The sequence below is a fragment of the Balaenoptera physalus genome (genome assembly GCF_965194825.1).
Source record: "Balaenoptera physalus genome assembly, chromosome: 10".
Taxonomy (NCBI): Eukaryota; Metazoa; Chordata; class Mammalia; order Artiodactyla; family Balaenopteridae; genus Balaenoptera; species Balaenoptera physalus.
Window position 1 is genome coordinate 102,934,997 of NC_138889.1, and position 27,560 is coordinate 102,962,556.

The 27,560-nt window shown below is 40.5% G+C and overlaps 1 protein-coding gene, 1 long non-coding RNA gene and 1 pseudogene across 6 annotated transcripts in view; 1 reads left to right on the top strand and 2 right to left on the bottom strand.

Moving 5' to 3' along the window:
• LOC309667567 (olfactory receptor 10V1-like) overlaps window positions 1-27,560 on the bottom strand; it is a 104,477-nt pseudogene that overhangs the window by 31,678 nt on the left and 45,239 nt on the right. The gene's annotated exons all lie outside the window — the stretch shown is intronic.
• Window positions 537-1,912, top strand: LOC309667603. Its single transcript, XR_014267834.1, has 2 exons — window positions 537-566; window positions 1,664-1,912. It is a non-coding gene; the product is annotated as an uncharacterized lncRNA (long non-coding RNA).
• PATL1 (PAT1 homolog 1, processing body mRNA decay factor) overlaps window positions 8,800-27,560 on the bottom strand; it is a 42,202-nt gene continuing 23,441 nt past the window's right edge. For 3 of the 4 annotated variants that reach the window (XM_082476093.1, XM_082476096.1, XM_082476095.1), the window contains 9 exons: window positions 27,359-27,482; window positions 26,786-26,883; window positions 26,282-26,341; window positions 25,105-25,253; window positions 23,294-23,453; window positions 19,267-19,422; window positions 17,334-17,425; window positions 17,088-17,237; window positions 8,800-16,769 (listed from right to left, as the gene is read on the bottom strand). In XM_082476093.1, coding sequence (XP_082332219.1) covers window positions 16,748-16,769; window positions 17,088-17,237; window positions 17,334-17,425; window positions 19,267-19,422; window positions 23,294-23,453; window positions 25,105-25,253; window positions 26,282-26,341; window positions 26,786-26,883; window positions 27,359-27,482 — 1,011 coding nt within the window. In that variant the 3' untranslated portion in view covers window positions 8,800-16,747. The remainder of the gene's footprint in view (window positions 16,770-17,087; window positions 17,238-17,333; window positions 17,426-19,266; window positions 19,423-23,293; window positions 23,454-25,104; window positions 25,254-26,281; window positions 26,342-26,785; window positions 26,884-27,358; window positions 27,483-27,560) is intronic. The other variant, XM_082476094.1, reaches the window with a different exon arrangement.

Genomic DNA, 27,560 nt, shown 5'->3' on the forward strand with positions numbered 1-27,560 from the left:
TGTGAAAGCAGGAGCTTATCAATGCTAACCAATGAAAGAAACAGATTGAGAAAGGGGCAGGCCAGGGCAGCCAATAAAACCAGGGAAGGGCCCTTGCGGGGCGTGCCCGTCTGCTTCCACCTTCGGGGAAGTTTGTGAGAGGCGAAAGCGAGTCAGCTTCTTAAAAGCGATTTTTGATGTACGCGCAGTGTTGGGAGTCCCTCTCTCTGAGTTAGATTTCCATAGTTTCTTGCTGAGAAGAGTACTTCTCAGTAGTCAGCCCCTGCCTAAGTCTCCCTTCTAGGGCCCCCTTCTAGCAGCTGGCTCCAAGCTGGAGGCCTGAATTCCTGGGGAGCCCAGGAATGTCTTCCCCAGTTTCCTCGTGAATCCACCGTCCTAATTCCTTTGCCTGGTTTGCTCATCGTCGCACCACACCCCTTATCTCTTGATTGTAGACTGTCATAAGCTTCTCCTAACTCTGTTCCACGAGTTGCTGACCCAGCTGTGAGGAGAAAATAGACTGGCGAAGACCTGAGTTTACGTGTACTTCCGACCGGCGTCTCAAACAGTCCGAAAGGCCCTTGTTGGTATTAGCATCATAAGCGCACATGTGTATGCTTAACTTTGCACAGAAAATAGTTATTTTAGATAAATTGACTTTGTTCACACATTTATGAAAGTCATAAATTCAGTAACTTATTTAACATTTAGACGTTGTGAACTGTTGTTACAAACGCAGCTTTGAGGGGAACCCGGTATCTGTTACATTTTGCTAGTTTTGCTGGACAAGAGAAATAGCTGTTAGAAGTTGTAAAACAAATTGCTTTTTCTTGGCAATGTGCTTCACGGTATCAGGAAAATAAAATATTTCTTGAAAGATCCTTTTTCTGAAAACGTTTTTAAAAGAAGAGAAATATCTATTGAATTCTGGAGAGATAATGCACTTCGAAAATCTGCAGTTAGATGTAGGCTATTTGGGATTAATTGTTGTTGTTTTAACTCAGCTAAAGTGAATTTCTTTATGCTTGAGTCCTGCCTTTGCTACTTACTGGCTCTCTGGCTTTGGAAAAGTCATTTAAGCACTCCAAGCCTCAGTGTTCATTTCTGTTAAATAGGAATAAAGCCTTACAGCGATACTGTTATGATTAAATGCATACGAACGTGTTTGATAAACTAAACAGCTACAAAAACGTAAGTTGTTACAGGGGCTGGAGGAACCAGATAAACAACACCCCCAAGGAGACAATCAAGTAAATAAAAAATGTGAGATATTCTATAAGACAACTGGTTTTACAGAAGATAAAATATAAAGATTAAGGAAAAGTGATATCATAACAGAGTCACGTGGTGATTGTTGTAACTTTTTTTTTTTTTAATTTTAAAAAGAAACCCACACAATCAAATGTTTGACTGGATTCTGGTTCTGAAAAAACAAAAAAAAAAAAACCCAAAAAAACTGCTTTTCAGACATTTGGGGGATAACTGGGGAAATTTGAAAATGGACTGGTATTAGATGACCTAATACCAGTAAAAAGCAGTTATTACATTTGTTCAATGTAATATTGGTATGATGGATATGAATGAAAGCATCTTTAGAATCTGGAGAAATGTCAGCCTCTTTAATAAGTGGTATTGGGGGGCTTCCCTGGTGGCGCAGTGGTTGAGAGTCTGCCTGCCAATGCAGGGCACACGGGTTCGAGCCCTCGTCTGGGAAGATCCCACATGCCACAGAGCAACTAGGCCCGTGAGCCACAACTACTGAGCCTGCGCGTCTGGAGCCTGTGCTCCGCAACAAGAGAGGCCGCGATAATGAGAGGCCCGCGCACCGCGATGAAGAGTGGCCCCCGCTCGCCGCAGCTAGAGAAAGCCCTCGCACAGAAACGAAGACCCAACACAGCCAAAAATAAATATAAAAATAAATAAATAAATAAAAGAGTACTATAAAAAATAAGTGGTATTGGGGAAACTGGACAGCTACCTGCAAAATAATCAAACTGGACTACCCTCTCACACCATACTGAAAAATAAATTCAAAATGGATTAAAGACTTAAATGTAAGGCCTGAAGCCATAAAACTTCTAGAAGGAAACATTGGCAGTATGCTCTTTGACATAAGTCTTAGCAATATTTTTTGGGCTATGTCTCCTCAGGCAAGAGAAACAAAGAAAAAATAAACAAATGGGACCTAATCAAACTTAAAAGCTTTTGCGCAAGGAAGGAAATTATCAACAAAATGAAAAGGCAGCCTACTGAGTGGGAGAAGGTATTTGCAAACAATATATTTGATAAGAGGTTAATATCAAATATACAAAGAACTCGTACAACTCAACATCAAAAAGCCAAACAACCCGATTAAAAAATGGGCAGAGGATCTGAATAGAAATTTTTCCAAAAAAGACATATAGATGGCCAACAGACACGTGAAAAGATCCTCAAAATCACTAATCATCAGGGAAATGCAAATCAAAACCACAATGTTATGTCACCTCACACCTGTCAGAATGGCCGTTATCAAAAAAATAGCCAGTGTTGACGAGGATGTGGAGAAAAGGGAACCTTTGTGCAGTGTTAGTGGGAATGTAAATTGGTGTAGCCACTATGGAAAACAGTACGGAGGTTTCTCAAAAAATTAAAAATAGAACTGCCATATGATCCAGCAATCCCACTTCTGGGTATTTATCTGAAGAAAATGAAAACACGAATTCTAAAAGATATCTGCACCCCCGTGTTCACTGCAGTATTGTTTACAACAGCTAAGACATGGAAACAGCCTAAGTGTCTTCTGATGGATGAATGGCTAAAGAAAATATGGTATACACACACGATGGAATACTACTCAGCCTTAAAAAAAAGGATGAAAATTTGAATTTGCAACAAAATGGATGGACCTGTAGGGTATTGTGCTTAGTGAAATAAGTCAGACAGAGAAAGGCAGGAAAGAAAGTATGTTATCACTTATACGTGGAATCTAAAAAAAAAAAAAAAAAAAGAACAAACATAACTAAACAAAAGCAGAGTCATAGATAGAAAACAAACAGGCAGTTGCCAGAGGGGAGGGGGCTGGGGGAAGGAGAGAAATAGATGAGGGAGGTTAAGAGGTACAAGCTTCCAGTTGCAAAATCAATTAGTCACGGGTATGAAATGTACAGTGTGGGGAATAAATAATTATGTAATATCTTTGTATGGTGACAAATGGTAACTAGACTTACTGTGGTGAACATTTTGAAATATACAGAAATATCGAATCACTATCTTGTGTAACAGGAACTAACATAGTGTTGTAGGTCAGTTATACTTCAAAAACAAACAAATGAATAAACAAATTCGTAGAAAAAGAGATCAGATTTGAGGTCACCAGAGGCAGGGGTGGGGGAGGAGCACTTGGGTGAAGGCAGCCAAAAGTTACAAACGTTTAGCTACAAGATAGATAAGTACTAGAAACTGTAATGCACAACATAATCGATATAATTAATACTGTATTATACATGAAAGTTAAGAGAGTAATTCCTAAGAGTTCTCATCACAGGAAAGAAAATATTTTTGTTCTATTTCTTTCCTTTTGTATCTATATGAGATGACAGATGGGTTATAAACTTATGGTGGTCATCATTTCATGATGTGTGTAAGTCGAATCATTATGCTGTACACCTTAAACTTACACAGTGCTGTATGTCAATTATATCTCAATAAAACTGGAAGAAAATTAATAAATAAAATAAATAAATAAAAACAAAGACCAAAAAAAAATTTTGAAGAAATGTTAGGAGTCTGTTGATTTCTTTTGAAATGTTCAGAAAATTAAAGAAGGAAGGAAGGAAAGAAGGGAGCGAGGAAGGGAGGGAGGGAGGAAGGAGGAAAGACGGGAAGAAAGAAAAGTAATACAAACTTTGAAATGCTCACACACACATATCTATATATCTACATCTGCGTAACTGTATATATATAAAGCAAATAGGCAAAATGTTAGTTGTTGAATGTTGGTGAGAAGCATGCAGGTATTTTTTGTACTAGTATCTCTACTTTTACTGTATACCTGAAAACATTTTTAAAAGGTTTTCAAAGGCTGAGCTGAGTTAATGTTGTTGCCCACCGCTGCCTCCAGAATACAGTCCCGTTTCTTAGCCTGGCAAGTGAGCCCTTTGACAATCTGGTGTCACTTCTTTCCCAGCTTCTCTGACTCTTTTGTCTTGATATACTCCACACTCCAATTAAGTTGATCCCTATGTCTTATCCACATTTGCCCTCCACTTTGCCTCCTTTCAGGCCCAACATAGTACTCTCCCTTCGCAGAGTCTGCTCTGAATTCCCTGCCTAGAATAATGCCCCTTCCTCGCGACTCATAGAATTTCCTGTGATGTTCATTGTCTTGCTCTATAGTTATTTATGTTCCTGCCATATCACCCCTACTCGAGGGTGAGTTCCTCCAGTGTGTGATCCATACCTGTTTCATCTTTGGTTCCCTCATGACAGCACACAGCCTAGCATATTCATTCATTTCACAAATATGAATTGAGCATCTCCTATACAATCTCCAGGCTTTTGCCAAGTGTTGGGGGCAGAGTAGTGAATGTACAGATAGGCTCTGTTTCCTCATGGAACGTAAAGGATCTTGGGGACAGGCAGGTATTAAACTAGAAGCATACAAACGAATATATACAGTATTTGCATAGAGAAAATATGTACAGTAATGATATACCTAAGGTAACATGGAGAACAACCAAGGTGCTAGGAAAGAGAATGACGGTGTAAGCTGTTTCAAACAGGGATTAAACTCACTTTAAGCAACTGGGGAGGAGTTAGAAAAAAAGAGAAAGCATGGAGATAGTCTTTCTTGTATGAAGACCTGAGGGGGAAAAGAGAGGCAGTACCTGAGGTAGAGGGATGAGAGGTGGAGAGTGTAGATGTGAAAGGCCTACAAGTCCTCCTGAGGAGTGTGGGTTTTGTTACAGGTACAACAGGAAGCAATTGAAGGGATTAGGAGAGTGAGCCTGTTTTTTTTTGGACCCACCATGCGGCATGTGGGACCTTAGTTCCCCGACCAGGGATCCAACCTGCACCCCCTGCAGTGGAAGCATGGAGTCTTAACCACTGGACCGCCAGGAAAGTCCGTGAATTTGGGTTTTTAAGATTCTACATATAAGTAAGGGGCTTCCCTTGTGGCGCAGTGGTTGAGAATCCGCCTGCCAATGCAGGGGACACGGGTTTGAGCCCTGGTCCGGGAAGATCCCACATGCCGCGGAGCAACTAAGCCCGTTCGCCACAACTACTGAGCCTGCGCTCTAGAGCCCGCGAGCCACAACTACTGAAGCCCACGTGCCTAGAGCCCGTGCTCCGCAACAAGAGAAGCCCCCGCAATAAGCCCGCGCACCGCAACATTGCCGCAACTAGAGAAAGCCCCTGCACAGCAACGAAGACCAAATGCAGCCAAAAAAAAAAAAAAGATTCTACATATAAGTAAGATCATACAGTATTTGTCTTTCTCTATCTGACTTATTTCACTTAGTCCATCCATGTTGTTACAAATGGCAGGATTTCCTTCTTCCTCATGGCTGAATAATATTCATATGTATATATAACATTTTCTTCATCCATTCATCCATTGACACACAATTAGGTTGTTTCCATGTCTTGGCCATTGTGAATAACATTGCAGTGAGGGGTGCAGATCTCTTTGATGTACTGATTTCCTTTCCTTGGGGTACATATCCAGAAGTGGGATTGCTGGATCACATGATAGTTCGATTTTTAATTTTTAAGGAACCTCTATACTGTTTTCTATAGTGGCTGCACCAATTTACATTCCCACCAACAGCTATGCACCCCTTTCTTTACAGGTCCACTTGTGCTTTTTTTTTTTAAATATCATTTGGATTTCTACCCTATGGTCTGGTGTTTTATTTTATTTTACTTATTTATTTTAATATTTATTTATTCATTTACTTGGTTGCGCCAGGTCTTCGTTGCAGCTCACAGGCTCCTTAGTTGTGGCTCGCAGGCTCCTTAGTTGTGGCATGCAAACTCTTAGTTATGGCATGCATGTGGGATCCAGTTCCCTGACCAGGGATCAAACCCGGGCCCCCTGCATTGGGAGGGCAGAGTCTTATCCATTGCACCACCAGGGAAATCCCCCCACTTGTGCTTTTTACCTGCTTTTTCACTACTCTATTTGCCTCCAATCTATCTTCCCGAATTCTCCTCACACAATAGCAGCCAGAGGTTTATTCCTACAAGTCTGTTCTTTACCTGAGTTCCCTGCTCAGTAATCCTCAACAACCCCCATTGACTTACAGGCTAAAGCCCCAATTACCCACCTGACTGTCTAAGGCCCTTCACTACTGGTTCAAACTTTCCTTTCCTACCCCATTGTTTTACTCCTCTGTTCAGTCCAGACTGGTTTACCTGCCAATCACCAATGCTTTGGACATTTTCGCTTTCATGCTTTTTAAACATAGGCTTTTTAAGAGCAGTTTTAGGTACACAGAAAAATTGAGCCAGAAGTACAGAGAATTCTAATATCCCCCATCCCCGCACACGCACGGCCTCCCCTACTATCAATAGCCAGAGTAGTACATTTGTTATAATTGATTATCACCCAAAGTCTATAGTTTACATTGGGGTTCACTCTTGATGCTGTACATTCTGTGAGTTTTACAAATGTATAATAACATGTATCCACTATTACAGTCTCATGCAGAATAGTTTCCCTGCTCTATAAATCCTCTGTGTTCCTCCCTCCTTCTCCCTGAACCCCTGGCGACCAGTTTTCTTTTTACTGTCTCCATGGTTCAAATCCTGCTTTTGCTAAGTGAATGCAATCTTGGACTGTTGGGAATTCCCTGGCTGTCCAGTGGTTAGGGCTCCGAGCTCTCACTGCCGAAGACCTGGGTTCAATCCCTGGTTGGGGAACTAAAATCCCACAAGTTGTGCCGTATGGCCAAAAAAAAAAAAATCTTGGACTGTTTACTTGACCTCTCCTAGTTTCCTTATGACCATATTAATAGCATCTATTTCTCAAGGTTTTGGGGAAGGATTAAGTAAAAACGCATGAAATGTGCCTGGTCTATAGTAAATAATCAATAAACGCTAACTGCAATTATTAATTATTTAAGATTATATTTGCAGCACAACATAACTCATCCAGGTGGGACCCACAGGTCTTCCTTGAGGGTATGACAAGCCTAGAAATACTGGAACTTTATATGAGGCACAAATGGATTAATAAAGTGAGGGAATAGCTTTTACTGAGTGTTAAGCACTTTTACAAACGTAATTTCATTTATTCTTTGTCACAATCCCAGTTGTTTTGCCATCCCTTTTACAGATGGGGAAATTGAGACTCAAACAAGTAAAATAACTTATAAAAGCAAAGCCAGCATTCAAACACAGATATGAATAGGCCTTCAGCCTTGGCAGGCTTCATACTGCTGGTGGCTTGGAATCTTTTTTTTTTTCTTAATAACAGAAACTATTCAAATAGTTAAGTCATGTCTCATCCCCACAATGAACTGATGTTTAGTTAAAACTGATAACAGAAAATAGAATTAGTTTCTTTTATTTTTAAAAAGTATCACTAGCCCTGCCCCTGTTCTTGTTCCTCCCAGGAACTTGTACCAACATTTTAAGCACCCTCTTTAGGCTACACAAACCCTCCTGTTTCACATCAGATAATCATGCATTGCACTTCAGAGAAAATGGAGGTTGTGGGTGGAGAATTCCCTCAAATTTGTAATAATTTTTTAAAAAGATTACCCCAAAGAACTTTTCCCCAATAGCACTTAATGAGCTCTAATATCGAATGACTAAAAAAAATCCTTTGTAATAATTAGGACTAGGTTTATTTGCAAGTAACAGAGGTCCAATTTATGTTGGTTTAAACACATAAGAGTTTATTCTTACATCGAAAAGAAATCCAGAGGTAGGAAGCTCAGGGTTGGTATGGTAGCTCACTGAAGTCTTCAGAAACACAGCCTCCGTCTTTCTCCTCCACTGTGCATTGTTACTATTGTTGAGATTATCTTTTGCCCCAAGATGGCTGCTGGAGCTCCAGTCATTACAGCTTCATTCTAGGCAGCAAGAAGAGGGAAGGAACGAGGACAAAAGGGAATTTCCTTTCTTTTAAGAAACATTTTTGGAAGTCCCATACAACATGTCTGCTTCTCTGTTAGATGGAGAAATGTTGGAAAATGATTGTAAATGTAATCCAGTTATTCTTTTTCTGCCACTCACTCACTACAATATTGGACAAATCATGTCCGTGCTCTCTCTCCCTTTTCTTCCTTCCTTTAAATACAAACCAAAATATACTCATTATAAAAGATATAAAGGGTTCAGAAATGTAAATATAGAAAATCAGAATTCCCCATAATCACACCTTCCAGAAATGACCATTGTTAACAGTTTGATACATATTTTTCTACTATCCTATGGATTTTTAAAGATTAAAAAAAAATTAATGATGAAATATTTGACACCTAAACTTATTAGTTTTCCAGGACTGTCATAACAAAGTACCAAAGATGGGGTAGCTTAAACAATGGAAATTTATTTTCTCACAATTCTGGAGGCTAGAAGTCTGAGATCAAGGTGTTGGCAGGGTTGGTTTCTTCTGAGGTGTTGACTTATTTATTTTTAATTTTTTTGGGGCTGTGCGGCATTCAGAATCCTAGTTCACCTACAGGGGGTCAAAGCTGTGCCCCTTGCAGTGGAAGTGAGGAGTCTTAACCACTGGACCACCAGGGAAGTCTTGAGCTGTTGACTTTTAGATGGCTGTCTTCTCCCTGTATCTTCACATGGTCTCCTGTCTGTGCCTGTGTCCTCACCACCACTTCTTGTAAGGACCAGTCACATTGGATTAGAACTCACCCTAATGATCTCATTTTTTTTTTTTTTTTTTTTTTGGCCATGCCATGCAGGATCTTACTTCCCCGACCAGGGATTGAACCCGCACCCTCGGCAGTGAAAGCTCAGAGTCCTAACCACTGGACTGCCAGGGAATTCCCCTAATGACCTCATTTTAACTTAATACATCTTCAAATGTGCTGTCTCTAAATATGGTCACATGTTGAGGTACTGAGGGTTAGGACTTCAACTTGAGTTTTTGTTTTTTTTTTTAATTTTTATTGGAGTATAGTCGATTTACAACATTGTGTTAGTTTCTGCTGTACAGCAAAGTGAATCAGTTATACATATACATATATCTGCTCTTTTTTAGATTCTTTTCCCATATAGGTCATTACAGAGTTTTGAGTAGAGTTCCCTATGCTATACAGTAGGTCCTTATTAGTTATCTATTTTATATATAGTAGTATGATTATGTCAATCCCAATCTCCCAATTTATCCCTCCCCTCTTCCCACCTGGTAAACATAAGTTTGTTTTCTACATCTGTGACTCTATTTGTGTTTTGTAAATAAGTTCATTTGTATCATTTTTTTAGATTCCACATATAAGGGATATCACATGATATTTGTCTTCCTCTGCCTGACTTACTTCACTTAGTATGATAATCTCTAGGTCCATCCATGTTGCTGCAAATGGCATTTCAACTTGAGTTATGAGGGACAAAATTCAGCCCATAACATTCACAGAGTACATGATATATAAAAGTGACGAAGCACAAAAGTAAAATGAATACCTGTCAACCCACAACTCAATGTAAGAAATATAAATGACCAATTTCCTACATCTTTATACCAATCCCATTCTCTTAACCACAGCCCCCACACACCCCAAGGTAACATCCGTCCTAAACCTACTTAAAAAAAATTAGTCCCTCAGTCACTTTGCCTTTTAAAGGCTCACTCTCCTCATCCTGTAGAGCAGGAACAGTGTTGTGAGGCCTTCTCATAAGTGGCCCCTTCTTTTGCCTATTTCCTTTTCCATACAACAAAATGATTTTTATTTTTTATTTATTTTAAATTTATTTTATTTTATTTGGGGCCGTGCAGCACGACTTGCGGGATCTTAGTTCCTCGACCAGGGATTGAACCCCGAGTCCTAATCACTGGACAGCCAGGGAATTTCCAGCAAAGTGATTTTTAAAAAATTGAAGTATAGTTGATTTACAATGTTGTGTTAGTTTCAGGTGAACAGCAAAGCGATTCAGTTATACATCTATCTATCTAAGCGTTCTCAGATTATTTCCCTTATAATTAAAAGATATTGAATATAGTTCCCTGTGCTATACTGTAGGTCCTTGTTTATCTATTTTATACAGTAGTGTGTATCTGTTAATCCCAAACTCCTAATTTATACCCCCCAGCCAGCTAAGTGACTTTTAAAAGCATAAATCAGATGTTTTGTACTTTTTCCTTAAGAACTCTGCAAAGGCTTCCCGTTGCAATGTGAATAAATCCCTTTAAGGTAGTGTGGTCACTCTACCAGCTCCCTTCACTCTAGCGACGTTAACCTGCCGTGCTCCCATGAACTCCTCACCCATTCTCATCTCAGGGAGAGGCCATCTCCTGCATTTTACTTGGGATGCTCTTCTGAGACCTTCGCATGGCCGTCCTCTTCTCATTATTCATGTACCTGCTTAAATATCATATGCCCATCAAGGCCTTTCCTGGCCTCTCTAAGTACAAATCCCATCACTTTTCATTCCTTTACCCTCGTTTGTTCTCTTCTTAGCACTTATCACCAAATATCCTCCCAGGGCAGAGTCTTTGTTTTTGTCACCACTGTACCTGGAGTAACGCTGGACATTCACAAACGTTTGTCTGATTTACCTTATCAAATTGTTCCTGACCTAGGGGTTGTTGTGATATAATGAGTGACAATGTAGTGTGGAATGCACCTTGGACACACAGATTAATTTATTACATTAAGGTCTGTGCTCTGAATAACCCCTTTAAGCTGTTTCTTCACAGCCCAACTATTTTATGAACAAGACATTTGTTGGATGCCTGCTAGGTGTTGCCCTTGTGCTGGGAATTGGGGCACAGCTGTGATCAAGGCAATTGCTGCATTTGTGGAGTTCACGTACTAACGCAGTGAACTAATGAGTGAGCCAACCACCTGTGACCGAATATATCTAATATAAAAAATGCATTTCAAAATATTGGGATGAAGTGGTGTGGAAGGAGATCTTTTCTTAAATCTCCTTTTCAAGATGCTTAAACCAAAAGGATCATACAGATGCCTGACAGCTGCCTTTCTGTAATTCAGATCCTTATATATTGCAATTGGCTCCAATAGTTAAAACCTGAATTACCTTTTTTGGACATTACTGAGAGAGAATTATTTAATCTGTCTACTGAAAATGAAGGCATTAAAACCCAATCAAAAGGGTTTGCAGATGTGTCCTTAAATGCTTGTAGCTTCTCAGGTGGCTCTTACATGAAACTTGGGTCCAGGAACAGAAGCTTTCTTATAGCCAGGACGCTAGATGTGGAGCTTGAAACTTTACGGGTTAAATCCTAGTGTTAGCCCTTACTAGCTGGATGGTCTTGCTGATCTCGTTTTGTTACTGTACAATTACAGTTGCCCATTCTATTTCAAAAAGTTATAGAGAAGATCTGAATTAGTAAATGAATGTTAGTGTTCTTTTTACACTATAAAAAAAAACTATAGAAATGTAAGGCGATATTGTGGGTTTACCTTTGTTCACTGTTGGATGAACAATAATGACTGACAAAAAGTATTTGGAGATTGAATCTATTAATAGGGGAGCAGTTAAATAAATTATGGCACACAGTGGAACACCATACAACCATTAAAACAAACATGGTACCTCTCTATATACTAACACAGAAAGATATCCATGATATACTGAGAAAAAAAGTAAAAATATCTACCATTCTATCTATGTATGCAATTGCATAGAAAAATCACTTAGAGGACAATATGCCAAACTGTTAGCCATGGTTTTTCCGGGGTGGTGGTGGTGATGGAATTCTTTTTAGATTGGTAAAATCTAAGCAACTTATGAGAGATTCTATTCACAACTGGTAAAGTGCACACATCACTGATTACCTAGCCCCCTTCTAGATGTTTCCCAGCTCTCAGGTCTGACTTAGGTTAATACTGCCTTGGAGAATGAACTTGGCTAAATTGGGGAGCTTAGAGAGTCACGCTGAATAATAAATGACAAGCTCCTTGGAACAGCCTTACATGCAACATTCACAAAATAAAAGGCAAAGTAGAGGCTGTTATGAGAACTGCAATCTATTCACAACTGTGCCTCTGCTTCAAGAAGGTAAATGGTGATTTTAAGATACAGATTCCTCAGATTAAAGACTTGTTGCCTAAAAACCCATATATAAATTTCTTAAGGATCACAGTATCAATATATTTAAACATAGCTGGGTGAAGGAAAGTATAAGATGCCTTCCAATCTCCCACTTCGACTTTTCACACAATGGACATTATTGCTCTCCAAAAGTAGATGGTGGAGGGCATCCAGTGACCTCTGTCAAATTCAGAAGATCGTCCTGGCCTTCCTGACGATTGATAGGGCAGGTTTGGTGAAAGCCAGCTGACTGGTACTTAGACCAAAATGGACTTGAGCAGATCTTTCTGGAGATGGAGCTGGGATCCATCCATCTTGATTTAGCAGTCAGGAAAAAAATGCAATTTCGTGTACATATGGAAGCTTACTGGGAGATATGGCTTGGACTTATCAGAGTGGTTCTTTGACCCCCTCGACTGGTACATCATTTTATTTTTTCACCATGCTGAATGGCATGTGGGATCTTAGTTCCCCAATCAGGGATCGAACCCATGTCCCCTGCAGTGGAAGCACAGAGTCTTAACCACAGGACAGCCAGGTAAGTCCCTAGTATATCATTTTAAATGTTCAGCAGTGGAATACCTGACCACATCTCACAGGATAATTGCCTTGCTTTCACGTATTTTTTTCAGCACATTCATCTGCTACAAAGTCAAATGCACTGGCTCTGAAATCAAGCACAACTAGATCAGACAATTTTGTCCCACTAGAACTTATTTTCTCACCAGAAAGTAGAGGGCTACTAATTTTAGCTGTTTTTAGAGAATAACCCCCTTTTGGTTGTAACAGCAATACATGCTCATTGAAGACAATTTGGACAATGGAAAAGCAGGAACAATCAACTACACACAAAATCCTCCACAACCCTTCCCCTTAAAGGCATCCACTGCTCTCTGATCACCCTTGATTGCATTCCTTTCCCATTTTTTTTCCCCACACAGATTAAGTCATATACATATATAAAAACTATTTATACTTAACATTATATTTTTAAGTATTTTCCCATGTAACTAAGCTGTTCAAAGACAATATTTCCTCTAAGAATATAAGCAATGCATTTTCTCTATAGAAGATTTGGAAAATACTAAAAGCAAAAGACAAGAAAGTTCCCCATAATCCTGCCATCTACAGATGGACACCTTTAGGGGTAACCTGCAGGAGCATATCCTCCCAATTTTTTTCTCATCATATATACATTTTCTTAAAAAAAGAATTGGATTCAAAGCATATATACTTTCTGCTTTCCTCCCATACTATATCATAAACACTTTCCATGGTTGAATATTCTAATTGTCCATGACACAGATTATCATTTACTTAGCCATTATTGTGATCTTGGGCATTTAGGCTATTTCTAATTTTTCTATCATGAATAATGCTGTGATAAGTTTGAAATAATTAACATGAATTTACTATAAAGAATGACCAACTTTCTTCCACCTCTTTTGAGGAGATATAAATGAGAGCTAAGGAAATACTAACCATGAGGGCAGCTTAAGGCCAAACTGGGCTATGTGAAGTTTCTTTAAAAAGTCTCATATGCCAGGACTTCCCTGGTGGCACAGTGGTTAAGAATCCACCTGCCAGTGCAGGGGACATGGGTTTGATCCCTGGTCTAGGAAGATCCCACATGCCGCAGAGCAACTAAGCCCACACACCACAACTACTGAGCCTGTGCTCTAGAGCTCGTGAGCCACAACTGCTGAAGCCTGTGAGCCTAGAGCCCGTGCTCAGCAACAAGAGAAGCCACCGCAATGAAGAGTAGCCCCCGTTCGCTGCGACTAGAGAAAGCCTGCACACAGCAACGAAGACCCAACGCAGCCAAAAATTTAAAAAAAAAGTCTCATATGCCTAGAGATGAAGATGAACTGCAGTCCATCTATTGAAATTTATAATTCTGCTTTGTAGTTAAAAGTTGGAGAGGAGGGACTTCCCTGGTGGCGCAGTGGTTAGGATCTGCCTGCCAATGCAGGGGACGCGGGTTCGAGCCCTGGTCCAGGAAGATCCCACATGCCACGGAGCAACTAAGCCTGTGTGCTGCAATTGCTGAGCCTGTGCTCTAGAGCCTGCGAGCCACAACTACTGAAGCCCGCGTGCCTAGAGCCCGTGCTCCGCAACAAAGAGAAGCCACCACAATGAGAAGCCCGCGCACTGCAATGAAGAGTAGCCCCTGCTCACCACAACTAGAGAAAAGTCTGCGTGCAGCAATGAAGACCCAATGCAGCCAAAAACAAACAAACAAATAAATTTATAAAAAAAAATGTTGCGGGCAAACGACAATGGCCGAAAGCACCCTAGTTTTTTTTTTTTTTTTAAAGGCTTTTTGTTTTTTTAATATATTTATTTATTTATTTATTTTAGGCTGTGTTGGGTCTTTGTTGCTGCGCGCAGGCTTTCTCTAGTTGCGGCAAGCGGGGGCTACTCTTTGTTGTGGCGCGCGGGCTTCTCACTGCGGTGGCTTCTCTTGTTGTGGAACATGGGCTCTAGGTGTACGGACTTCAGTAGTTGCAGCACATCGGCTCAGCAGTTGTGGCTCCTGGGCTCTAGAGCACAGGCTCAGTAGTTGTGGCGCACAGGTTTAGTTGCTCCGCGGCATGTGGGATCTTCCCGGACCAGGGCTCGAACCCGTGTCCCCTGCAGTGGCAGGCGGATTCTCAACCACTGTGCCACCAGGGAAGTCCTGAAAGCATCCTAGGTTTTTAAAGGAAAGTTATCATGTAAACATAAGATCTTTTTATGTTGTCTCCCTCATGACAAAATAAAAAAGATAAAAAATTAGGTAATAATATCCTTACCAATCCCCAACACCAAGAGGTCTATCTAAATATGCTAGAAACACATTAAAAAGCATGTTCAGAATAAGTAGAAATGGAGGCACACATTTTTTTTTCAAGTATACAATTTGTTTTTATTTACAATACCCTATAAAAATGTAAATTTAGAAACTTTAATTTTTATTAATTAAAACCAAACAAAAAAGATAAAGCACAGAAAAGAAGAAATAATAATCAAGCCTTCACTTGCTCGGTTGTGAAGGGAAGGTAGGAAAGGCGCCTAGTGGAAAATGATGGCAGAGGGGAAGCTAGGGAATGTCATGGGGAACAGCTGGCGGAACCTAGGGCCACCGCATGGGAAGAAATGGAGGTGGAGAACAAGGAGAGCTGGATATAACGGAGGACCTTACTGTTGTACATTTATGTGCAAAATGTTTACTCTCATTAAATATCACAACCTGTCCCCCCACTACATTCGAAAAGGCGAGAACAGCAAAATGTGCATCAGGACAGTCATGTGAAATTAATTCAGATTTAATTTTCTTGAGGGCTAGCATCACCAGGGACCAAAACCCCTTATCCTGGTTGACTGCTGAATGGGAGAGGGATAAGTGACTAGGGTCACAGCAGGCTTGTCCCTGCTAGCATTCAGACCCAGGCCCCTGGCTGCCTGGGAATGGGACCTGGGTGGGATGAAGCAGCAAGGACAGCAGTTCTGCCCACAGCGTGGAGGAGACTGAAGAGCAGCACAGGCCGGACCCGGCTTCCACGGTTATACGTGTGGGGGTTTCTCCCCATGACACCAAATAAAAACAGAACAGAGAGAAGCAAAAGCATGGCTTACTGAAGTAGTCTCAGGAAGACAGACTGAGTGTGTAAAAGCTACACTGTGGAAGCAGGCTCTAGGTTAGGATCATCTTGGGCAATCTTCCGTGCACTTGAGGGCACAGGCTCAAGTACACTGCAGTTGTAGCAGGAAAAAGGCTTAACCGTGTGCTGTTTCCACTAAGGTGGACAGAACCAAAGGAAATACAAGTGGGGAGGAGATAAAGAACTTCTCAGCCTAGAGCTGGGCGTCAGCCAATCAAGAGTTCTGATTTTATTAAACGTGTTCCATACCCTATATTTATATTAAAACAAGTAGAACCCACCAAATTAATTACAAGAGGGCCGAGAAACAGATTAAAAATACATCAACTGGTTTGTGGTTAAAGAAGGGATGTGTCACCTAAATATTTCTCAATCTAAAACTCGTTCTTTAAGCATCCTTTGGAGACCACATAAGTGTGTGTATAGGGGTGTGTGTGTGCGCATATATATAGACGTCTACTTAATTGGCTCTCCTACAGTCATATTAATATGGGGCAATGAAAAAAGACTTCAGTAGGATGAGGGAAGGAATCCTTTGGCAAGCTACAATCTACTCTGAACTGGAGTAGTGGTGGTGGGATAAAGGGAGAGATTATATTTGTGTTTCTAGGGCAAAGAAAATGCAAAATTGAGAAGAATTGAGTAAAAGCAGGACATGCAGAATTGTAACATAGAAGGTAAGAAGAAACCAGCAGAGGTATCACCCAGCCAAATTTCACAGACCAGTGGGGAAATACCTGGCATTCAGAGACAACCCCTGTGAACAGGAATCGGTCCCACAAGACGCTCTGGGGAATAAGCTACCTTCCCTCCCTCATTAAAAACAACACTCCATTGGTGATGGCAGCAGTGCAGGTGGCAGCCAAAAGGAGGTACAGGACACATGTGGAGATCTTTTATCGTATCCCCTGAACTAGCCTACGGTACAAAGAAAGAGAGAAAGGAAACCTGTATAAATGAGTTAAAACAGAAGTCAGTCATTTGTATTAGAGTTACATCCTTGTATGAACTCTCGTAACAAAACACCTAAGATATCTGTACCCTTATCATTTATTTAACAATGAGGGTTCTGTTGCATCCAATACAGTCTTTTATATCTCGCAGATACTCATGTATTTGACAGAAATCTTTAATCTCTTCCACCAAATGCAGTTTTATGCCCTCCCCAGCCTCCTCAACATAACTTCTAAAGTGCCAACTTCAGTGAGATGTGGAACTCTCCTGTTTCCAACTTACTGCAGTTTTGTCTCCAGCAAGTTCAGTTTCTGTCGGTCAACGTAACGAGAAAACAGGGATACTAGATTTGTGGGTATAGAGATTGGCTTGGCCAGGGCTGCCTGGGGAATCCGCAGAAGTTCTCGGGTTGCCATGAACATCACCTCCGTCCTGAAAGGGAAAATCGAAAATAACAATATAAGAAAAAGAATGAAAAGATGACCTAAAAGAACTTAAAATGAGAGAAGAAACACAGTGCAGACTGACCACTGGTTGCTTTGCGTTGATTCTGAAGTGGGGTCTGAGCTCTGCAGGTCTTCCCCACGGCTCAGGACGACGAGGAGCAGCGACAGGCCGAACTACAAGAGGAGACAGAGGGTGTCAAACAACACTGCACGCAGTCCTCCTGGATCACCGCTGAGGGGACCGCAGCACTAGATGGGGGACGGCGCTGGATCACAACAAGCCCACTGCCGTGCTGCTCTGTGGAAGCGGGCCGAGCCGAGAGGCTGTGTCCTTCTCCTGGCACAGCAGCAGCGAGCTCACTCAAAGGGGACAGGAAGCCCCAGTGCCCAGCAGTCCTCTACACCCCACCCCACCCTGAAAGGACAAGATAATTTCTCCTTGCCATGGGTAATGTGGGATTTAGCTTTTCTCCTGTTTACTAGAACAGAAGTGGATTAAAAAGAAGAGTTAAATGAAGACAAATTTTGATACAGAAAATTACAGTTCATAGAACAAAAAACATTAAATAGAATCTGAATTAAGAAAAATGGTGTTAAGACCTGTGAGAAAACATACAAAGAAAGGTAACTGGGATGATCAGGGTATGAAGAGAAAATTTCCTTAAAAAGGACACACATATCTGGGAATATAAAGGCTTCGAGAGGATGTCCAAGTCCTAGGTTAAGTGTACGAATCACAGCCATAATGGACCACAAAGAGCAGCTGGGGATATTCTGGGATTCCATCCCTCCTTTCTGAGTTCACCTCACACAGGATAACCTTGCCTTTCCACAACAGCTCCCTTCATGTCATTGTCAGAAAAACAACGGGTTACATAACCTTGTCTGACTTCATGCTTTTCTACTGTCTTTATCAAAATTAAAGCTAAGAGACCAAATAACATGGAAGGCACACAACTGATTACCCCAGAACCCCTGTCTTAGGTCCCCTGAGGCACCATCACCCTCTCAGCCTCTGAGGTACTCACGGCCCTTCCGAGCCACGCCTGGCAGGTTTTCAGGTATACGAAGAAAGAGGCCTTGGGTCTCCTTTTCCCTCTACTGTAACAGATGGCCCTTCGTGAGTGCTCACTGCGTACCAGGCATTATACTGAACCGTTCACGGCTGCTTTCTCATCTAAGAAACAGGACAGCTCTGACATCGACCTCATCACCTCCACATGACAGATCAGGAAAAGTGTGGCTCAGCAAAGTGAAATAATCTGTTCAGGGTCACAAAGCTAGGATGTGGCAGACAAGGAGTGGAAACCTGCTCTCTCTAAAAGCTCATGTTCTTCTTCTGTATCCTGCTTCCCCTAGGAGTCTCTGGATCTTTAACCTGATATAGATGAAATATGAAATGGTCTCTTATGACAGAGACCGTTAATTACCTACCTAATTCTGTATGCTTTCCTTCTCCTGTTAGATCTGATTTTATTTGTGGTGGCAATGGCGTGAACTAAGAGATGCTCTCCAGCCTTCCCTGCAGTTTAGGCAAGGCGTATGACTAAGATCTGGCCACTGAGATGAAGCAGAAGCTGGTGGCTAGAGCTCCTGGAAAACGTCCAAATAAGGAGGGCAGACGGCTACTCCACACCTGTTGGCCTTCTAAACACACCTCTCTTCCTGAAGCAAAGTGGAACCTTAAATTCCACAACCATCGTGGACCAGTAGAGGTCACAAGCAAGGCAGCCACTGCTAAGGGTGGCAAAGAAGGGAAACTGAAGGAGCCTGCACCCCTGACACCGTGCAGTCACCATACCAGATTTATTCCACATGAGATACAGAACGTTCTATTGTGTTGAAACCACTGTTATTTCTAGTTTTTATCACTATAAGCTTAATGTAAAAGGCTGAAGGAAGCCTTTTTTTTTTTTTTTTTTTTTTTACAATTGCCACAGCAGTCATTATTTTTACTCATAACTCAAATTTAAATGCGCCTCTCAAAGTTCAGGGACACAAAAGGGCAAGACCACCTTGTTCTGGAGCACAGCAGTGAGGTGAGGATTGGCGGGTGCTGGTGCAGCTGCACTCTGAGGTAGGTTCATTAGCTGTTGCAGAAGGCTGGTGACAGTCACTGATGGAAGATGATAGAGGAGAAGAGAGAAGGGACTCAATAAGCATGGCAGCACCTACCAAAAAAAAAAAAAAAAAAAAAAAAAAGGCATTACATCTTGGCAACTGTTACTTCAGTCACACCCCGTCAGTGGGCATGGATGGAAGGATGCTCAGCTGTACATTCAACTTCCCGAGGCGAGATTTAACCAAGAAGGGCTGACAAGCCTAGCAGATACTACCAGCATCTTAACAGCGGATTCTATGGTAGCTACTGAGAACTTTTTCAACTCAACTTGTAAAGGAAACAGCATTCCTTGTGTGAACCAAGGGTGTAAAAATCACTTCTCAAATGCATAGCAAGATTCAGGATAAAACATCAGTGTTCCCTCCACAAATATTTAGATGCTTACAGTGTTCCAGGCGTGTGAGCTAAAAACAAATAGTGAACAGCACAGACCCTCAGAGGTCTCAAGGATAGAGGAGAAGCCATGAGTAAATTGGCAACTTTAACATATTCTGAGAGGGACTCTAACACAGGTGAAATTCTCAGTGCTACAGAGTTATCGAGAAGTATTTTCAGAGTTAACTGTATCTTGTTTTATCTTTTTATAAAAGCTCAATGAGGAAATGGAGAAATGATTAATCAATGTTTATAGATTATTAGAGAAGCTAAGCGATCAGAAACTCAGTGTTTGGTTACAAAGCTAGGAGCTACAACCAGACTCCAAGGCTGCTGGATTCCAGCCTGCTGTCCACTCATTCCGTTGTGCCTTAAGGCCCGGACTGGGAAGTTAAAATACAGAGCTACTGGTATAACTAGGTTATGACACTTGAAAGGAAATTGAGGGTGCTTCCAGCACTCAATGCCCATGGCATAAAAAGTGATGGCTGGTTCTACTTTAAACAGCATCCAAGGATGCAGAAGACTCCTTTTCATGATCTACTACTCTAAATAAACAGAGCTTTAAAAATGAAACCATTCTTAAACATACACAAAATGTACAAAGACCAGTATAGTGAAGTCCACATACCCATAACCCAACTTCAACAACAATTCAATCAACAACAGGTTGCCAACCTTATTAAATCTATGTTCTTCCCATATAAGATCATTCCATCCATAAATACTTCAATTGGCATCGCTAACAAAATATCTCACAATATTATCATACCTAACAAAGTTTAATTCCTTAATTATCATCCAATATTTATTCCAAATTCAGTTTGTCCAACTGTCTCAAAAATGTCTTTTAACAGCTGATTTATTCTTTTTATTTATTTTTTTTAAAATGCCATCAGTTAATATAGTCCAACACAGCAAAGGCTTTCCTCAATGCTTTGGCCAATACGGTACATGCCCATCCTAGCTTGAAGGACATTCAGTCTAGAACCAGCAATGTGAATTATTATTTTTATTTTTTAAATATTTATCTATTTGGTTGCGCTGGGTCTTAGTTACAGCAGGCGGGATCGTTAGTTGCGGCATGCGAACTCTTAGTTGCAGCATGTGGGACCTCGTTCCCTGACCAGAGATCGAACCCGGGCCCCCTGCGTTGGGAGAGTGGAGTCTTAACCACTGGACCATCAGGGAAGTCCCAGTAGCTGATTTATTTTAATCACGATTCAAATAAATCCACACACTGCATTTGGCTGGCAAGGCTTTTAAAATCTGTTAATAGCTCCTTTGTCACTGTCCATCTCCTTTTCTCATGTCATTTATTTGCTGAAGAAACTGGGTCATCTGTCCCATAGTTTGGATCTGGCTAATTGCACCTCTGTGGTGTCACTTAACAGGTTTCACCATCCTCTGTTTTTTCCCATAAAAACTGATAATTAGAGGTTTGGTTCAATTCAAGTTCAATGGAGGGGTCAGGGTGGTGCATGGCAAGGAAACTTCATGGAGAGAACTGTGTGTTTTCTACTGCATCACATCAAGGTGCACATAGTGTCCGGTTGTTCCCCTTAGTGGTGTTAACAGTAAACAGTGGGGGACTTCCCTGGTGGCACAGTGGTTAAGAATCTGCCTGCCAATGCAGGGGACACGGGTTCGAGCCCTGGTCCAGGAAGATCCCACATGCGGCGGAGCAGCTAAGCCCGTGCGCCACAACTACTGAGCCTGCGCTCTAGAGCCCATGAGCCACAACTACTGAGCCCACGTGCCACAACTACTGAAGCCCGCGTGCCTAGAGCCTGTGCTCCGCAACAAGAGAAGCCACTGCGATGAGAAGCCCGTGCACCGCAATGAAGAGTAGCCCCCACTTGCTGCAACTAGAGAAAGCCTGCGCGCAACAATGAAGACCCAATGCAGCCATAAATAAATATATACATACATAAATAAAACCAAAAACAGTCATCAGTGGGTTCAGGTGTCGCCAGCCTGCTCCAACCACCGTAAAGGTCCCCATCCACCTTTTACCTAATGCTTTTGTAGCACCAGTAATGGTTGCTGCCCAGATTGACTGCTTTTCCATTAGGAGCTGTAAAACTGCAATCTTCTAATTTTATCATTTCTTTTGAATTTATTAGCTGATATATCTTCTATAAAGAAGAACTTTTCTATTATCACTCTCTGGTCACCATGACATCTGGTTGTAATGCGGCAGGATAAATACTTCTTTTCCTTTATTTACCACTTTTCAGAATAATGAGTTGATAGCCTAGCAATCTCTGAAGGTGATTAGTATATTTTTTTCATACCATTATGAACTCATTAAATTAAATATATTTGATTTACTTCAATCCACTCCTATAATTATTCTTTCTGATGCAAATTATCCCATTTTGACCAAAAGGAGACCCCTTCAAATTGGTCTGTGCATCTTTTACACAGGACCCTAGTAATCTTTTAGCTTCCTTGCTTTCTGATTACAAGATATTCCAGAATTATCTTGTACATTTTATGCCTCAGGACCTGGAACACGCTATTACTTCAAAGAAATGGTGTTTAGAGATGTGGTCTATTACTCTTCAATGCATACAGGTAAAAACTTAGCCTCTACATTTAACCAAGTTTTCCTCACTAGCAGATAAGCTCTACCAAAGCAGGCATCTTTGGACTCCTAACTCTCAGCACCTAGAACTAGGTTCTATATTTCTAGGACCTAAACAGTGCCTGGTACACAGAAGTGTTCAATAAATATTTGCTGAATGAAGAAATTCTTTCAATTCTATTATCATTTCAGAAGGAATAATTTTCACATCTTTCAGGTTCACACTCATAAATTCTATTATTCTGAATCTCACATTTAGTAATACTAGCCCTTTGTGCTAACCTTATCAATTCCTTGTTTTGAAATTCTAACACTATTTTCAATTGTGCTAATCTTTCAAGTATTACGACAGGCATAAGCAGAGAGCAATTCTTACCAAGAGTTAACTTATAAACTTGATAATCATGTTTCAAATTCCAGCCCAGTTTAGGTTAGATAAAATTTAAAAGCACTGGCCCAATTCCTGTGGGACACCATTCAACTAAGTCTACAGGTCAATGTTAGCTGCTAATAACAACCCAATGAATGATACTTTATATCCAACAAAGTAACCAAGATCATAAGTTGCAAATTTAGTGAGCATCAGATTCAGCTGGGCATGTTGTTATAAACCCAGAAGCCCTGATCATCTCTCTGTAAATTCTGATTCAGCGAGATTGGCGTAGGGCTGAATTATCTGCTTCCCAAGCAATTCTGATACAGACCACAGCTTTTACAACTACGTCAAGTAAGACGGAATTACCGCTTTCCTCCTGTTTAGGAACATGGTCTGTTGGATAAAAAGTGACATTAAAAATACAGGCCTGGAGTAAAGTTTTTGCTTTAAATAATCATATTACTCTGCCAAAGATAAAAGAATACAAAAGGGAAAAGGGGACAAAAAGAAATCTGGACTCTAGAAATCTTATCAACTATGAAGACCCAAAGGAAAGATGTCCCACATAAAGTGGATCACCTCATCTTGTGCATCCTTCTTGATAAGAAAAGGGAGGTTCCTGGCTGTTGTCATGAGAATGTCAGCTGCTTGCTCTGTGGAGAGGAAAGGAAGAATACGGGCAACCATTCTCTTCCCTTTTCTGATGCACATGATCTGTACAAAGTGGTCATCACTGGGCCTGCAGGGAAAGAAAAATGCTAACTTAGGTCGGCAAGAACAATGTAAAAAATCCCTTTTTTCCTCTTACATGTTACTGAGTGAATACACTGCATTTATTTTCACTCTACAATTATCTGTACTCCAAAATAGAATTACTTCTCCAACTCTCAACCAAATAATAAAAAGTAATTCTTCGGGGCTTCCTAGGTGGCGCAGTGGTTAAGAATCTGCCTGCCAACGCAGGGGACATGGGCTCGAGCCCTGCTCCGGAAAGATCACACATGCCACGGAGTAACTAAGCCCGTGCGCCACAACTACCGAAGCCCGTGCGCCTAGAGCCCATGCTCTGCAACAAGAGAAGCAACCACAATGAGAAGCCCGTGCACTGCAACAAAGAGTAGCCCTGCTCGCCGCAACTAGAGAAAGCCCGCACGCAGCAACGAAGACCCAATGCAGCCAAAACTAAATAAATAAAGAAGCTGCTGTGGAGTTTTGGTATAGTCTCAAAGAATAAAAAAAAAAAAAAAAAAGTAATTCTTCGTTTCATAAATACTGAAAATCATCATTTCAAAAACTGTATGTTAAAGAACTGATCAAACTATATGCATTAATTTCCTTTATTAACTTTTAAGTAACTACACAAATGACATGGTTAAAACAGCAAAATCTGAATATATATGAGAAAAAAGGAATAAAATATTCATATTCTCAGAGACAATTTATTAGTGTTACCATTTTGAAGACATTTTTGCTGTCTATTGTATATTTTTATCTTTCATTTAAAAGAAAGGGTCCATATAATTTATATGGCTTTGTTACTTGACTTTTTTCACTGAACAACTTCTTGTGAACACTTTTCTACGGCAGTAAATAATACTTTAACTACATACATTTTAATGGCTGCATAACAGTCAAATCTATGGATAAACCCAAATTTATTCAACCAGTTCCCTGTCAGCCCGACTCCAGAAAAGGTGTGTCGAAAAGAAGGTCCTTTTTTGAAGTTCTGTTTTGCCTACGTCCTGGCTTAGAAGAATCATCAATTCTCTTGAATGGGCAAAGAGAAAGGGAGTGATTAGGAGACACAGTCCTCTTACATTCATCAAATAAATATTGTGATTTATAGAACATTTACCATTAGCAAGATTCTGTTCCAGATACTGGGTGGGAGAGAGATGAGAGAGATATAGAGACGTTATATTAAGGAGCTTAGTCTCCACTGGAAAACCAATTGGTTTCCATAGCAAATAAGTATTGTATGGAAATCCCAAGGAAGTGTAAGTGTTAATACTCTCCCTCCTAGTAGGAAAGAAAATACGTAAAGATCACAAGGCTGACCATTAGTAAGCATAAGCCAGATGCAACCTGTAAGCTCAACAACACAGGCTAAGTAACGCTCCCCACTGTGTCTCCAGTGCCCAGCACAGTTCCTAGCTGATACCTGAAGAGGTACTTGCTGAAAAATGAATTCCGGATAAATAGATTTTTTTCCTGGCTGGAAAGAATTATGAAATGTTTTATATGAAGTGGCATTTGAGGCCAAAAGGAAAGATTTTGAGCTTACTGAGAGGGTAAGGAAGGATATCCAAAGGGTAGAACGTATAAAGTTCAATGTAGCAGAGGAAGGAGTCTAGCTAGTCTATGTTTTTACCAAAGTACACTACTCTTACCTCTCCTGTCCAGGCAATTTCCCCCTTAAGTTGTCATACATGCTACAAATTTTGTGCTTTCTTTCATCCATCAGGGCAGGTCGCTCTTCTTCCAGACTTAGGAGGTAACGCCTTTCATAATCCTCCACATCAAGGAGTAAACTATAGGTCTAAGTGAGAGACAAAACAGGCCTCAGCAAGCTCAGAGTATTAGATAAACAACTTCACAGTTTAGGAATACTAGATAAAGACAAAAGAGTGAGAGCGCATTGTAATAAGACTGAGAGGAAAAAAGTGCTCTTTTAAACCCAGAAAAACATAGTGAAATAACTTAAAAAATTCTTCGAACATCATTCCCTGTACCTCCTTGACCTCTAATCCAGAAGGCAGACAGTGAAATGATTACACACTTTCCAAATTCTCCAGCAGCAGCAACAGCACTGTAAGATAAACAATGTGTACCACTGCTCCAAGTAATGCCTTATATTAATAAAAATGGTCACAGCTAATTTTACTACTGGGTGCCAGGCATATTGCTCTAAACACTCTGCAAGTACTCATTTACTGAATACTCACTCACCACAGCCCAGTGAGACTCTTACTGTTTTCATTTTTAAAGATAAAGAAACTGAGGACAGCATAGAAAGGTTAAATAACTTGCCTCAAGTCACAGCTCTGAGAAACGGAAAAGACATGATTTGTAGACTGTTTCCAGAGTCTGTGCTCCTAACCCTATGCTCTATGCCTTGCAATATGTATTTATGCTTTAACACTAACTGCTTATATATTACCTGATTTTCCTTAGAACCCAGGACAGTGCCCAGCACCCAGGGAATGTCCAAGAAGTATATGTGAGCTGACTGAATAGACCTGAATTAATTCATAGGCAGAACAGTGTAATTTTTATTCTCATTTTCTTAGGAAGATGACCTGCCCCAAAACATTCAGTTGTTAACTGAACAAGCTTGGACAAAAACCCAGGACTTTTAATTGCAGTGTTCTTTTCATGAGGCCATAGGTGAGGTATACCACATTCCTTTCTAGTGTGCCCTGTACACAATAGGCACTTTACACAAATATATCCATTAATTAAAATCATGGAACACTAACTGATTGTCTACTTTCCCATTGTTGAGTACACATACATTTAATAGTTCCTTATTTGAAACAAACGACAGTAACAAATTCTAAAACTTACCTTCTCAATTATGACAAGGGTTTTTCGTCTTTTGTCCCGAACCTGTTTTTCTTTTGTCTCCTAAAAAAAGACAAGACTATTCAATGTGAACTCTTTACCCATGTTAAAAATAATTTACTGGCACATAGGTAATTCCATTTGTAACAATACTTTGAGAATACTGACTCTTTGAAAGTTAATATTCTAAAACAAAACTAATGTGGACAAAGGTCATAGAGTTGACTGAATCAACCCACACATAAACTGAATTCATAGATAGGCAAAAGGTAATTGCACAATGCAGTGGAAGATGAAGATATCATAGGAAAATCTTAAAAGACAGAGAAAATCATAGTTTTAAAAACTGGAGTAAATAGCTGATGCTGTCTGCAGCCAGAGTTACCTAGTTCAAAGACTCCTGCCACCCAGGTCCTGCCTGGCTGCCTTAGGATTCCAATCCACTGACCCCCAAAGAAGTAGTGATGACCCAGACTTTTTTAAACACACAATTCTACAGACACTTACATCATCCTCACTCCGAGACGTCACAACAGCATCAATCATTTTTCGGGGATTATTCACACTAGAGACAGTAAGCTTTCCCAAAGAGCCCTCAAACTGCACTGCAGGGACAAAAAATTTCCAACAAATAAAAACTCAGCAATGCAGGCAGACAGCTTTCAAAGAAGATCTTTATATTGTCTATTCTTTACTCAGAGCCTAACAATTTACTACAAAAATCTATGTATTATCTAAAGCAATCTCTTATCAACATCTATCCTTTCCCATTTTTTTGGTTGTAATAATAAATAAAAATCTGAAGTATTTCCCCCTTATCTATTTTATGGATACTAGAAATTATAACAGGTTTTAAAAAGTCATGGACTCTCAAGTAGAAAAGGATCTAAAAGGCCATCTGTCAAACCATTCACTCCATGCTCGAATAAGGCTGACCTGTGCGTTTGTCAAGGACAATGATACTTTATACATCAGTTTCAAACATCTCTATCCAATCATCTATACAGTTATTTTTATTCTATCCTACCAGCAGCACCCCATCTCTCCATCATCTCTCCATCATGGTCTCCAGGACCTCACCTGGCTTATAGGTGTGCTCCAGTTTGGCCACCTGAGGGGTAATGAGCTTGGTGCGCTCCTTTTTTGGGCCATCACCTTGCACTTCTTCAGCAGCTGACAGTTTCTCCAGTTTTTCAAAATAATTCTACCACATGAGAAGATGATTTCAGTTGCAACAAGCACAGAATATGGTCTTTCTTTATCATGAAGTAATTAACTTATA